We start from the raw sequence: 12,781 nt of genomic DNA, 5'->3' as shown, positions 1-12,781 counted from the left end.
ATTTTTGCACGACTAAATTTGCATACAGTTCTGGAACGTAAAAAACTGATCTGCAGGTCTGCGGAATTTGCATGACTCGGAAAAAGCCAGTCAGCTGTTGAAGCCGTGAGTTGGATTCGTAGGAATCCGAACTCATTTGAAGCTGTTGCAGATTTCTCCAACACCCCTAGCTGGGTCTGATCTAAGCAGTGCCTGGGCGGGGAGAGGAAGAACAATGCAATTTGGAATACAGAGGGTGGGTGGCCCACCCGACATGAGCATGCCCCCTCCCACCGAATCCTCCACCTAATACTACTGGCACATACTACTCTACCTGCCCCCTGGTCAGGGGGGGGGGGATGACGACACCGTGTTTAAATATAAACTTTAATCTCCCCTGTTCCGATCGGCTGATGAGATTAGTGTGGCTGGAACAGGACAGTGAAGAACGAGGGCCTTGGCCAGCAGCCAGCCCAGACATCTGAACTTTTCCCGTTCCTGTCCCCCCACCCCGCTAGTTCCTATAGAGATCAGAAAAGGTGGAAAGGGAGGTGGGAGACCATCGGAGGTGGCTTCCTGGCTAGCTGATCCCGGCTAGCCTCGTCTTGGTGAAGGGAGAGGCACAGAATCATAGAACTTTAGGGTTGGAAGGGGCCTACAAGACCATCGAGTCCAACCCCCTGCTCAGTGCAGGAAGCCTAATTCCCAGGCGGTCTCCTATCCAAGTACTAACCAGGACTGACCCTGCTTAGCTTCCGAGATCAGACGAGATCAGGCTAGTTTTAATATAACTATGATGTTTCCCACACTCCCCACTTCCGTGAGTGATGGGAAATCCCAGTCTTTCGCAAAGTCAGTCCCCTTGTGAGGACAGAGTGCTTGGGACTGGCAGCATTTTGGTGATGTCTTTTTATTTGCCAATACACACGTCCAAGCATGTGAAAGCAGGCAGGCAGTAAAAGCCTTATGAAGCATCATCGGCTCCCTGAAAGCAAGCAGCATGCCTCTGGAGCCCCCTCAGCCTGCTGCAAAAGTAATAAAGCATCCCCTGTCCCCGCACGAACCCCCAGACCTCTGTCTCCTTCAGCAGCTGTACTCAAACTTGCTTTTTCCTCTCCTGTTATACACACACAAGAAGAACATAGGTTTGCACCTGTCCTGCAGGCAGGGCGGACCTCTGGTCTAGGAACATGAACTGGTAATCAGTGCCCACAGAGCAAGAACCAAGCTATATAAAAGCCTAATGGAAGGGGGCCAGCGGAAGGGGGTGTGGCCTTTGGAGGACCTCAAAGGGCCAGATTGGGACCCCAGGTGGGCCGGATTTGGCCCCCAAGCCTGAGGTTCCCCACCCCTGGCTAGAGAGTGTGAGTGCCATCTCTACGTCTAACACAGTGCTATACCATTCCCATAACATGGTACCCCGGGTGGCTCTGATATGTTACATATGTCTATTGAGTATTTCAAATGTATTAGCTTCACACTCTGTTTTTAAGATTCCCTCCTGCTCTTAATCGCTGGTGATGATTTAAAGTTTTACATTTGTTTTTAAAGTTTTCAAATTATTTCAAAGATAAAGAAAAGAAAAGCTTTTAAGTTGTTTTACATTTTAATTGTAAGTCACTTTGGGGCCCTATCTGGGCTGAAAGGAAACTCATAAATGTACAAACAAAAAGGCAAACATGTTTGCCCTGGGATCACTTTGCAAAGTTACAGAGGATGCGGGGACGACGCTGCAGCTCTAACCACAAGACCCCACTCCTGAACACCACTTCACTGTCTCCCAGGAGCAGAGGGGATCCCTCACTGGGTAGCCCCTCCTGTTGTTGGACTCCAACTCTCATCAGCCCCAGCCAGCATGGCCCACGGTCAGAAATAAGGGGAGCTGGAGTCCAACCACATCTGAAAGGCCACAGGTTCCCCCCACCCCCGGGGTAGAGGATGGAGTATAGGCTGCCAGTTCCGATTCCAGTCCCCTCTGCTCTGGTACAGCCCTCTTCTCCCTCAGAGAACCTTGAACCTGGCAAGGACACTGAGGATGCCACTTTAAATCCAGCTTGCCTTCTCTGCTGCATTGAGGCAGAGGTGCCCAGGTGAGTATGTGGCATGAATCGGTGGTAATAAGCATATCTAATAGTCCCCTGCCTGGCTAATGCTACTCTATCAAAACTTGAGCATTTTTACTTGGGGTAAGTAATGAGAGATTCAAGGTCCCTTGTTTTATATACCGTGTCACCTGGAAAAATCCATTAAAAAACCCAGCATTAGTGGGAACTGTGGGCTGCATGTAGAAAGCATGAATATTCTCGACTGGAGGGTTGCATCTCTACGTGTATATGTTACTATTTTGCCAAGCCCAGTGCTCACTGGGATGAGATTACTCTTCTATACATACAGTATAATTCCATGTTTGCTGTCTCTATTCATATTAATCCATTCTGGCCCACTTCCACAGTGAGACTGAAGCTCAGTGGTAGAGCTCCTGCTTTGCATGCAGAAGGTTCCAGGTTCTATCCCCGGCGTTTTTAGGAAGGGCAAGGAAAAACTCCTGGCTGAAACCCTGGAGGGTTGCTGCCAGTTAGTGTCGACAATATTGAGCTGAATGGTCTGATAGTATAAGGCAGCTTCCTTCATTCCAGAATCAGGGGGGTGGGATGGGTGGGAAAGGAACCCATGCCAGGCCTGGGAAACAGGCTTACCGTTGAGTGTTTCCAGTAGTGCACGATCTCCTCCATGTTCTCCAATGGATTGAGGATGAAGTGGTCCCGCCACTCATGCCAGTCAATGGTCATGGTGCCATCTTTGTCTATGCTGCAAAACACACATGCACAGCCAAGTAAGTTGGGGGGGTGGGGACTGCCGTGGGTTGGGGCAAAGGGCATCAAAGCCTGATCTTTGCTCCCCAAGGACAGATGCCTCGTTGCAGAGGGGAAAACAAACGGGCGACTTAAGCAGAGGCAGCTATTTTCACACATAGTGGGGGCAGCAGTAAAAGCTGAAACCTGACTCCCATCTCCCAACCGCCTGGCAGGGGTGACTCTAGGTTTAAGATGCCCTCGGCAAAGTACCTTCTGATGGGTCAAATACGGGGCGGGCGGGGGGGCTTACCTGGTGGTGGCAGCAAGCATCACTAGAACTCCCTTCAGCACCAGGTGCCAGGGGCAGCACCATTTTAATTTCTCCCAATGCTATGTCAGGAGCATTATGGGAAATTAAAATGGTAGCGTTTGGAGCCTGTGGTCTAGCACTGTCTGGAACAGCGGGGGGGGGGGAATTAAAGGGCCCCAAGTCAGATGTCAGTAAGTCCTGCCGTGACATTTGGGCTTCAGCAACAGCCCAAGAGACCAGGCTTTAAGGTCTGGCATTAGAAACCCAGAGCTTCAGTCCACTCCTGAGCCTTGCTTCCCTCGTTCTCCACCCTGCTGCCCACTGAAATGAAAGCAGCCACTGCGGTGGGTCCAGGTCTCACCCAACCCAGCTAAGTGGAACACCATACAGATATGGGCATGGGCATGGTGTGTGTGTGTGCGTGTCTGTGCAAAGCAAGCATAGTCCCAGCCTCACCTGTGCAATATTTTCTCCGCTTGCTGCAGGGATATGTAAACCCCCAGGCCATGGAAGGTTTGCTGGATCTCGGACACATCGATCTGGCCTGCAGCGCAAGCATAGGGACAAAGGGGGTGTCAGTCTGGGGGAACTGAGGCACAGTCCAGGATATGGATGGGTTGGGAGAAGCTGTGGAGCCAAGGGGGTTTGATGGGGGTCCCCTAGAAGGAGGAAGCAAGCTGTGCCAGACCGACTGTCATGGGCTGCGGGCCTGGCGGAGAGCCAAAGGACCAGCAGCAGGTTGGGAGGCATTTCCTGAAGGGACAATGGTGGGTTGGTGCGGGGTTGTAGCAGTCTGGTAGAAGGTCCAGGGGTGCATGCTGTAAGAGTGGTGAGGGGGCACCATACAGCCAGCCATACCAGCCTCCAGGATTCCCCTACTGAGCTGCCTGCCGGCGTCCCACCTGGAAGAGAGACAGAGAGGGCTGCAGAGGGGGTGGCACTGTGTGCTGTGACCCGAGGAGCAACAGGGCAATTTTGTAGAGCGCTGGAAAAGAACAGACTCTTCCCCCAAGCATCTGCAGGCCGGGGTCTCACAGATGGGACGTAGGTGCGCCGTGCTGGAGGAGAGCAACGACTGAAGTGGGAGGGAGACACTGAAGCAGCCAGCAGAGCCAGAAGATGATGAAGAACACGAAAAGATCAGTGCTCGACCAGACCAAGAGTCCATCTAGTCCAGCGTACCGTTCACAGTGGCCAGCCAGCTGCCCACGCGAAACCCACAAGCGGGACACAAGTGCAACAGCACCCTCCCGCCCATTTTCCCCAGCAACTGGCATACTGCTTCTGATTACTGGAGACAGCATAGAGGCATCAGGGCTAGTAGCCATTGATACATTCTTATCCTCCAGGAATTTGTCCAATCCCCTTTATAAGCCATCCAAATTGGTAGCCATCACTACTTTGTGAGGTAGTGAATCCATAGTTTAACTATGCGCTATGTGAAGAACTTCCTTTTATCTGTCCTGAATCTCCCACCAATTAGCAGCCCAGCTTCATGGGATGATCCCATTGGGTTCTAGTATGATGAGAGCGGGAGAAAAATGTCTCCCTATCCACATTCTCCACACTAGGCATAATTTGGTACACCTCTATCATGTCTCCCCTTATCCCCCCCTTTTTTCCAAGCTAAACAATCTCAGCTGTTGCAACCTTCCCTCGTAGGGGAGTCAATGTAAAGCACAGCCGGAAAATGAGCACACACAGGCACTTGGTGCAAGCAGAGGTCAGCAGAGGCTTGGCGAGTCCATGTCTGTGTTTGTGCAGCTGTTCCCATGTATATGCAAATAAGTGCGATAATGCTTGTCTGGGGGCGGGGGGGAGGGGCACCTTGTTGACATTAGGTAGAGTGGTTTCTCTTCAGGTTACATCCCTGCCCCTCACCTGGGTCTCCAGCACAGAGGGACTGAGAGGCAGGTGCATCCTGCATTGTCTTTACTAGTTTTACCCTGCGTTGAAGCTCCTGCATTGAGCACAGGGTTGGACTAGATGGACCTCCAAGGTCCTACAATTATAGTATTTGTTATTTATTTGTTACTACTACTACTACTACTATTTCTACTCAGGGATAAAAAGAAAATGTACACCTTCATGTGCCTATTTTGCCAGTTTCCCTTCCCTGCAGGTTGGGAATGCCAATTAGGGCTAGACTAGCTGCCAGCGCAGAGGCAGTACAAATACAGGCTTCTGTACAAATATGTGCACAGATGTCCATGTCACCTTTGGGGACTTTGCTGCCTAGTGGCAGGCATGATGAACAGTTTGCCTTTTGGAAGGTTCCAGTCGGTTTGATCTGCGTCACCTCTGTAGCCCACCACCTCCCCATCTGGACAAGGCCCTGGGGGCCCCAGGAGGTGCCTTTCTCATTTCCCTGCTTTTTTGACTGCTGCACATTGACACTCATAATTGCAAAGGCTTCCAAAGTTGTCCTAAGGGGAGAAAAACACCAGGAGCTAATCCCTCTTCCTGGGAAAAGGGCTGGAGACATCCAGGTCAGCGGGGTGGCCTAATCAGAAGGGCGCGATTGCTCTCCTGTGTTGCCTGCTTGCTCTATATCCATCTTTGTTCCTTCTTGAGTTGGGGATCAATAGAACTGGAAAATACTGCACAAGCCTGCATTGCTATTCCCGTCCAAAAGAGAGGAAACGTTTATCAGCTAAAGCAGCCTTCCCCAACCCGGTGCCCTCGTGCAGATGGGTTGGATTACAACTCCCATCATCCACAAACATCATGAAAAAGCAGCACCATGCTTGGAGGCACTAACAAAGGGCAAGAAGGGATGATTCCCACCTACCCAGCATGTTGCACACCCACCTTGTGAACCAACAGCCCTGTCTCCTTGGGGGAGGGGCATCAGGGGAGGGGCACTGCAGAGTGGTCGAGCCCCCGCTTTGCATGCAGAAGGTCACAGGTTCAATCCCTGGCACCTCCAAGTCGGGCTGGAAAACCCCTGCCTGAAACGCCTGGAGAGCCACTGCTGCCAGTCAGTGTTGACAGTTCTGGGCTAGATGGGCCAAGGTTCTGACTCCATATAAGGCAGCTTCTGATGTTCTGATGCAGTGGGGGAAGCCACTCTTGCTGGGCTGGTTCAGTGCCTGGGCCCAACGAGATAAACCACTGTGCTGGGGCCTTGATACTTGGGAGGGGTGCAGGTGCAATACACCTGACATTCCTGGCAATTCTGTGCGTCTCATTTGCATTCTCCCTCCCCCGCCTCCCCCTTATCCTAGAACAGAATCACCATCCAGTTCTTGCAGTCTGTCCCTGTGTCCTGGTGAGCTGCACATAGAGAAGAATTGCCTTCCAAGGCGTCCAGTTTATGCTTTCTAGATTACCACTTTCTCAGGGGCTGGTATCAAAGCTGAAAAGGATCTGACCCTCGGTACAGTCACTGAGTTTCTACAGTGGTGCAGTGGTTTCTACAATGGTCTAGAAGGGTGCAGTGGTATATCTTGAAATACAGGTGCTCATCATGACAGCCCCCACAGTCATGCCCCAAGGAGAGTTAAAAAATGCAGGCAGCAGCGTTGATCCATGTCACCAAACCAGTTCTCACAGTTTTCATCTGCGCCAGGAATAGGTCTTCAGGAAAGCTAACGGGTCTTAATTGCCCATTCAGGACCAAGCCACCATAAAACACTTCACATTACAGAAGATATATTGTTGGGAAAATTCAGGGGGGTGGCAGATGAAGTCAGTGCCCTGCTAATCAAAAAAGCACTGGTGCCACCTCCCTGTGAGCCCTGACTCTGAGCTACCCCACTGGGTTTATGTAAGAGCACAGCTGGTTGGCACAAAGATTACATGTGTGTGTGCATGTCTCTGGCCTGCTGCTTTTGACTTTGGTGTCCCCATCTCCACAGCTGTGTCCCTTTGGCTAGATCAGCCTTCCCCAACATGGTGCCCTTCAGATGTTTGGACAACTGCCAGCTTTCCTGGCCATTGGCCATGCTGGCTGGGGCTGATGGGCATTGAAGCCCAAAACATCTCAAGGGCAGCAGGCTGGGTAAGGCTGGGATAGATCTTCTTCATGCAGTGTACACTAGAGTGTTGGGGCCACAGTGTTAGATGCCAACTGGGGAGACTCAGGTTGAAATTGCCACTCCCCCATGATGCTCACTGGCTGATCTTGGGCCAAGCAGACACAGACAGAGACATGCACACACCTCTCTCAGCCCAACCTATCTCACAGGGCTGTTGTGAAAATAAAATGCAGCAGGCTTGTTAATGCCCTATGATGGGTGGAAGAAGGGCAAGTTGGTGTAGTGATTAGGGTGTTGGACTGGGACCCCGGAGATCTGGGTTCTAGTCCCCATCAGCCATGAAGCTCACTGGGTGACTTTGGGCCAGGCACTGACTCTCAGCCTAACCTACCTCACAGGGTTGTTGTGAGGATAAAATGGAGAGGAGGAGGACCATGTACGCTGCCTTGGGCTCCTTGCAAGAGGGAAAAAGGCAGGATATAAGTGTAATAATAATAATTAAAAATAGCAAGTTAAAAATGTAATAATACAAAGTGGCTCCCCTCTTCCCTCCATGCCTTTAGGACAGGGGTGGGGAATCTGTGGCCCTCTGGATGTGGTTGGACTACAATCCCCATCACCCCCAACCACTGGCCACACTGGCTGGGGCTGATGGTAACTGGGATTCCAATAACACCATCATGCAGATCACAGGGTGCCCACCCCCGATTTAGGATGATGCTAGCAGGGCTATCTTGTCAGTTTTAAATGTTTCCCCACAGGTTTGCAAAACTAGAAAGATTGTTATGGTCTCTCCATAGCGATTTCCAGCATGCTAACTGTTAGTGGTTCTCATAGTTCCACAGGAAAACTGAGAGAGAGAGAGAGAGAGAGAGAGAGAGAGAGAGAGACCGACTCTGGCTTCCCTGGCCGGACAACTGGAAGACTGGCATCCTACGATCTCCTGTGTTGCTGACCTACACGTGTAGCTCATAGCTGAGACACAGTGAGCAGAGAGGCCCCTTGTGTGGCAGCGCTCGGCAGGAAAAGCGGAGAACACATGTGAAGCGGCTGTCGCTCCAGAGGAACCATCCACTGGCGAGGAACTCTACCGGCGGCTCTCATCGACGTGCGCGAGCTGCGACTGGCACAAGGCCAGGGAACGTCATCCTGTGAGCTCGGTCTTCTCAGATTGTAGTCGGGAAGAGAACATTTGCTCAGATTTCCCCCAAGAGGTGGAACAAGGCTGCAGGGAGGGGGAAGAAGAGAGCGGGGCCACAGAAACCAAGGGGAGTGAAAGGCTCCATGGAAGGGCAAAGAAGTGTGCATTAAATTAAAAAAAAAAAAAACGGAGAAGAAAAAGTGACAGGTAGGATCATCTGGTCCCCTCCAGTTTGCCCAGTGTTGCTTCCTGCTCGGTTAGTTAGACTCTCCCTGGTGCAGCTAAACAAGTCACTGCAGGCATAGCATCCCAAACCAGCAGCTGTGGGGGAATCAGGCTCTAGAGGGGTCTCCTTCTGGCAGCTTCCCAGGCCAGGATTAATGGATGGCTTCTTTCTCTCATGCCCCAAAGGCGGCAGCACAAGCAAGTCTCCTGTTATTTTCCCTGCCCACCCTCCTGTTCTCCAGGGATGCAGCCCTGACCCTTTTAATGAGCACATGCCCCTACGCAAAGCAGAAGGCCCCATAAATCACCACTCTCAATGTAAAGTGTGAAGTGAAGCACTTTGCCCATTAAAAGTGCCATGGAACAATTCAGTGTGATTTAAAGGCCCAGCCTGGTTTTTGCCCTGGAGCTTCAACTCCCCACGGTGAAGCTGATTAAGGCAGCCGTTCCCCCTAAGGAGGGGACCCTTCTGCCTGTTTTGGCCACTAGCCACCTGGAAGGTACAAAACCTCCCTGGCAGCAGAGGCAGCGGCGGCAGCGGCGGCAGCAACAACTACCCCCCAGCTGGGAGCCGGAACACCAGTTTTGTCTGGCCCAGACTGTGGTGCTGTCCAAAAAGAGCAGGATGGAGAGAAATAGCTGATGGGTTTTCTCCCTCTGTTAAGGACCAGCCCAGAAAAGGGCTAGACAATACCTGCCTATACGGCAACTGCTCCTTCACAGTAACAAAAGACGAAGGCAGCTCCCCCAACCTGGTGCCCTCCAGATGTTTTGGACTTCAACTCTCAGCATTCTTAACAACTGGCCATGCTGGCTGAGACTGATGGGAGTTGAAGTCCAAAACGTTTGGAGGGCACCAGGTTGGACAAGGCTGGACTAGGGGATGGGATGAGAGAAAACACAAAGCCCGAAGTTTAAATATAAAACAAACACCACACTCTGTACCAGATGTTTCAGACTGATTATAAGTGCCTGAGCTACGTATTCACGATGACAGCATGCCTATGGTGGAATCAAATTAATGGCATATCTCCTAATTTTAATACAGATTGCAGCCTTACTTTTATCAGCATTATGGCTTTCTCTTAAAGGCCTCTATAAAGGACCATTAGCTTAATGGCAGAGCACACACTTTGCAGGAAATGTTCACACCCAGTATGTCCAGTGGAAAGGGTATTTATTTGTTACATTTATAATCTGCCTTTCCTCCAAGGAGCCTAAAGCAGCGTACATGGTCCTCTTCCTCCTCTGTTTTATCCTCACAAGAACCCTGTGAGGTAGGTCATGCCGAGAGTCACTGACTGGCCCAAAGTCACCCAGCGAGCTTCATGGCTGAGTGGAGACTAGAACTCGGGCCTCCCCAGTCCAAGCCCAACACAGTGAGGGATCCCCAAGCTTCTTGGGTTGCTGGGCACATTTGGAATTTTGAAAGAGCGTTGAGGGCATCACCCTAGCCAGCACTGCCAATAGTGAGGCATGATGGGAGTTGCTGCCCAACAACATCTGGAGGGCCACAAGTTGTCCACCCCTGGGCTAGATGGACAACTGGTCTGACCCAGCAGAAAGTGAGCGTAGCTCTGCTTAAGGGTTCTACATCTCTGACAGAGAGTTTGCAGGACTCTTGCAGCTACTAAGAGATGGGGCTCCATCTGTTTAGCCTTGACTGCAGTTATCTGTTGTGCTGATGCAACGCTTAACTGGGATTAAAGCCAGATGGGGTAAAGGTGAGGAGAATTTGTACAGGATCAGGGAGGGAGAGTACAGCCCAACCACCTTCTCCTGCTCTCCTATGAGTTAGAAATTAGGGATGTGATATCTGCGCCAATCTGCAGAGACCAACCAAGACTTTCAGGAAAAGGGGAAAAAAAGGAAGGCTAAAAGTGCACAGGAATGTGAACATTCAGGGACATCAGCAGTACTTTGCCACCTCCATTCTTCCATTTCATCGTTTTGAGCTTTCCTCTTCACCGCTAACATCAGTAATGAGAGAGCTAAGGGGGAATCTGTGAAGTGTGAACCACCGCCCAAACTCCAAACATTGTGTGTTCAGTGTAAGAGAGTAGAGACTGAAACAGGGGTATGCACCCAAGGCTAAGGACTACTTAAAGCAGCATTCCCTGACCTCCAGATGTTTTGGACTTTGACTCCCAGCCAGTGTGGCCGGTGGTCAGAAATGCTGGAGTTGTACTCCAAAACATGTGGAGGGCACCAGGTTGGGGAAGGCTCACTTAAAGAGTACATGAGGTGTGTGTGTGTGTGCTGGGGGAAGAGAGAAAAACGTCGTCCTTGGTCAAGATTAAAGTACACTTTGAGACTAATAAAATAAAAAGGGGAAAGTGTTACATTAGCTAGACACTAGAAAACAGCTCCAAATCCCCAGGCTTGAGAACAGCTGAAAGAAAGAACAGTGTGTGGCTGAAATGGAAAAGGTGGCGCTCTTTCTCGCTATCGTTGTATAGCACAAGAGAAATCATTAGGTGGACTTCATGGTTTCAACTAAAAACAGTCACATTTCCCCCATGATACAGGAACGAAAACTGTATTAGAGCACTGGTAGCACAAAATGTGTTCTCCATAGTCTGAGCACGAATAAAAGATAACTTAAAAGAATGGGCATGGCCCTCCATCCGCCATGCTTTGCGCTGGGTTGAAGCTTCCTCTCTCTCAGGCCAGAAAGAGTTTTTTCAGAAGGCACTTGGCAAGAGCGAGAGACATTGTGACTCTTTGACTATGCAGGCCCCCTTATTGCAACATCCAGTCAGCCTTCCCACCCCATCCTCACCAATCCTATCCCCACCCCCCACCCCGCAACTAACCTGTTTGTTGTAACATCATGCCTGATGATGAGATCTTAAAAACTTGCAAATATTCTTGTGATCTTTGATTTGTCCCATATTACACTACATAGATGTGTGTGTGTGTGTGTGTGTGTGTGTGTGGGTGGGTGGTGGTGGTGATTCCCCTTTCTTTTATGGCCCACATGCCTGCCTTTGTTTTTTGTAAGGTTTTGTACAGTTTTAAAAGCCTGCAAAACCCCTTTGATCAGAGGTGAGCATAAGGCAAGAAAGACATGTGCCATGTATACCTTGGGAAGCAAAGTTCTACTTGTGGAGTGTTAATTTGGGTTGGATCTTTTGCCATATATTCACATCCTATGGAAAGCCTATGATAGGCCTCCAGCCTGAAGCTCTAGAAACAGCTTGCTTGTAAGACACCATTATTTTGCTAAACACAGGTGGACATGGTTTAAAGTAGAGCACAAGAGGTTTTGTCAACCAGTCTCTGGGACTAGAACCAGAGGAGACTACAAGGAAGCAGATTTTGGCATTACTACTAAACTTCCTAGTGGTAAGAGGGAGCTGTCAGATAGTGAAATGGACTGTCTGGGGAGGTAGTGGCCAAAGTAGAATGACCTCAAAGATTGCCTCACCTTTAGACATCGCAAGCTCAACACATCAGTTAATAATTCATATTTTGCTCTCAAGAGTTTGGTGTCCACTGCTTCTGAACCAGACTGGATCTGGACAGGAACTTTTTATTTCCTGACTTTGAGGAAATACGTCATACGCATGTGGTTTTGGAAAGCTGTTTTTATGCAATACCATGCAATGCAAGTCCATAAGAAATGGCTCATTTTTGCTCCCATCTTGATTCTCCAAAATGAAGCCCTTTGAACAACTGATGGAATTTATCTGCCCCAGGCTGTCTGTCTGTCTGCCTTTCATAAGAAAGGAACCCTGCAGTGGCTGTGTTGGATATTAGGCTGTGCAAATGTGCCTTCTTTTCAGTTATCGCCCCCAAAGCTTTCCACCTCTCTTTAAAGTGATCAATTGTCTCCAGCCGGAGAAAATATATTTCAAAAGACTCTTCCCTCCATCTCACAGGGAGTGGCACATATATGAATTAAAGGGTGGCCGTGTATCCTACTTTACAGAGGGCAGTTCTCTTTCTGAAGGTGTCCTCTATTTGAAAGGCTGTCCAGTCCAAGAGAAAGAACCCTAAGAAGGAAGAGCAGGGAGAGGCCTTGAAGTTGCCCATCCATAGTTGCAAGCACCTGGAGAGCAGACTGTGCGAGGCACACAAGTCACCTGATCACAGTCTTCCCCACTGTGGTGAGATGTATTGCACTTCTAGTTAACGTATAGTAATTATTTCTAAATTTGCGTCTATACATCAAATTAGCATATGCAAATGTGTGCTCCATTTTATCCTCTTTTGGGATGATGCATTTCCTCTTTTTTGGCAATGTGTAAGCGGCCATCCTACTGAACTGGGTACCTAGAGACATCGGACTGATTCCCTGTTTATTGTACTTTTAGTTGGACACCCTGTTTCCAATGGGGAATTTAAC

At 49.8% G+C, this 12,781-nt stretch overlaps 1 protein-coding gene across 9 annotated transcripts in view; it reads right to left on the bottom strand.

The window, feature by feature from the left end:
* The window catches only part of LOC146353133 (mitochondrial adenyl nucleotide antiporter SLC25A23-like), a 51,384-nt gene that overhangs the window by 18,299 nt on the left and 20,304 nt on the right, over positions 1-12,781 (bottom strand). For all 9 annotated transcript variants that reach the window (XR_014787987.1, XR_014787988.1, XR_014787990.1 and 6 more), the window contains exons 3-4: positions 3,541-3,628; positions 2,676-2,787 (exon numbers count right to left, since the gene is read on the bottom strand). Coding sequence is in view for 2 of the 9 variants with exons in the window: in XM_084835776.1 (XP_084691902.1) it covers positions 2,676-2,787; positions 3,541-3,628 (200 nt within the window). In the remaining 7 variants the exon portion in view is untranslated. The remainder of the gene's footprint in view (positions 1-2,675; positions 2,788-3,540; positions 3,629-12,781) is intronic.

Source organism: Heloderma suspectum, chromosome 2, assembly GCF_057233095.1.
Source record: "Heloderma suspectum isolate Gila_16-S chromosome 2, 16-S_ref, whole genome shotgun sequence".
NCBI classification, from domain to species: domain Eukaryota; kingdom Metazoa; phylum Chordata; class Lepidosauria; order Squamata; family Helodermatidae; genus Heloderma; species Heloderma suspectum.
Note: the sequence above shows the minus strand (reverse complement) of the source record. Positions and strands in the feature narration are given on the sequence as shown.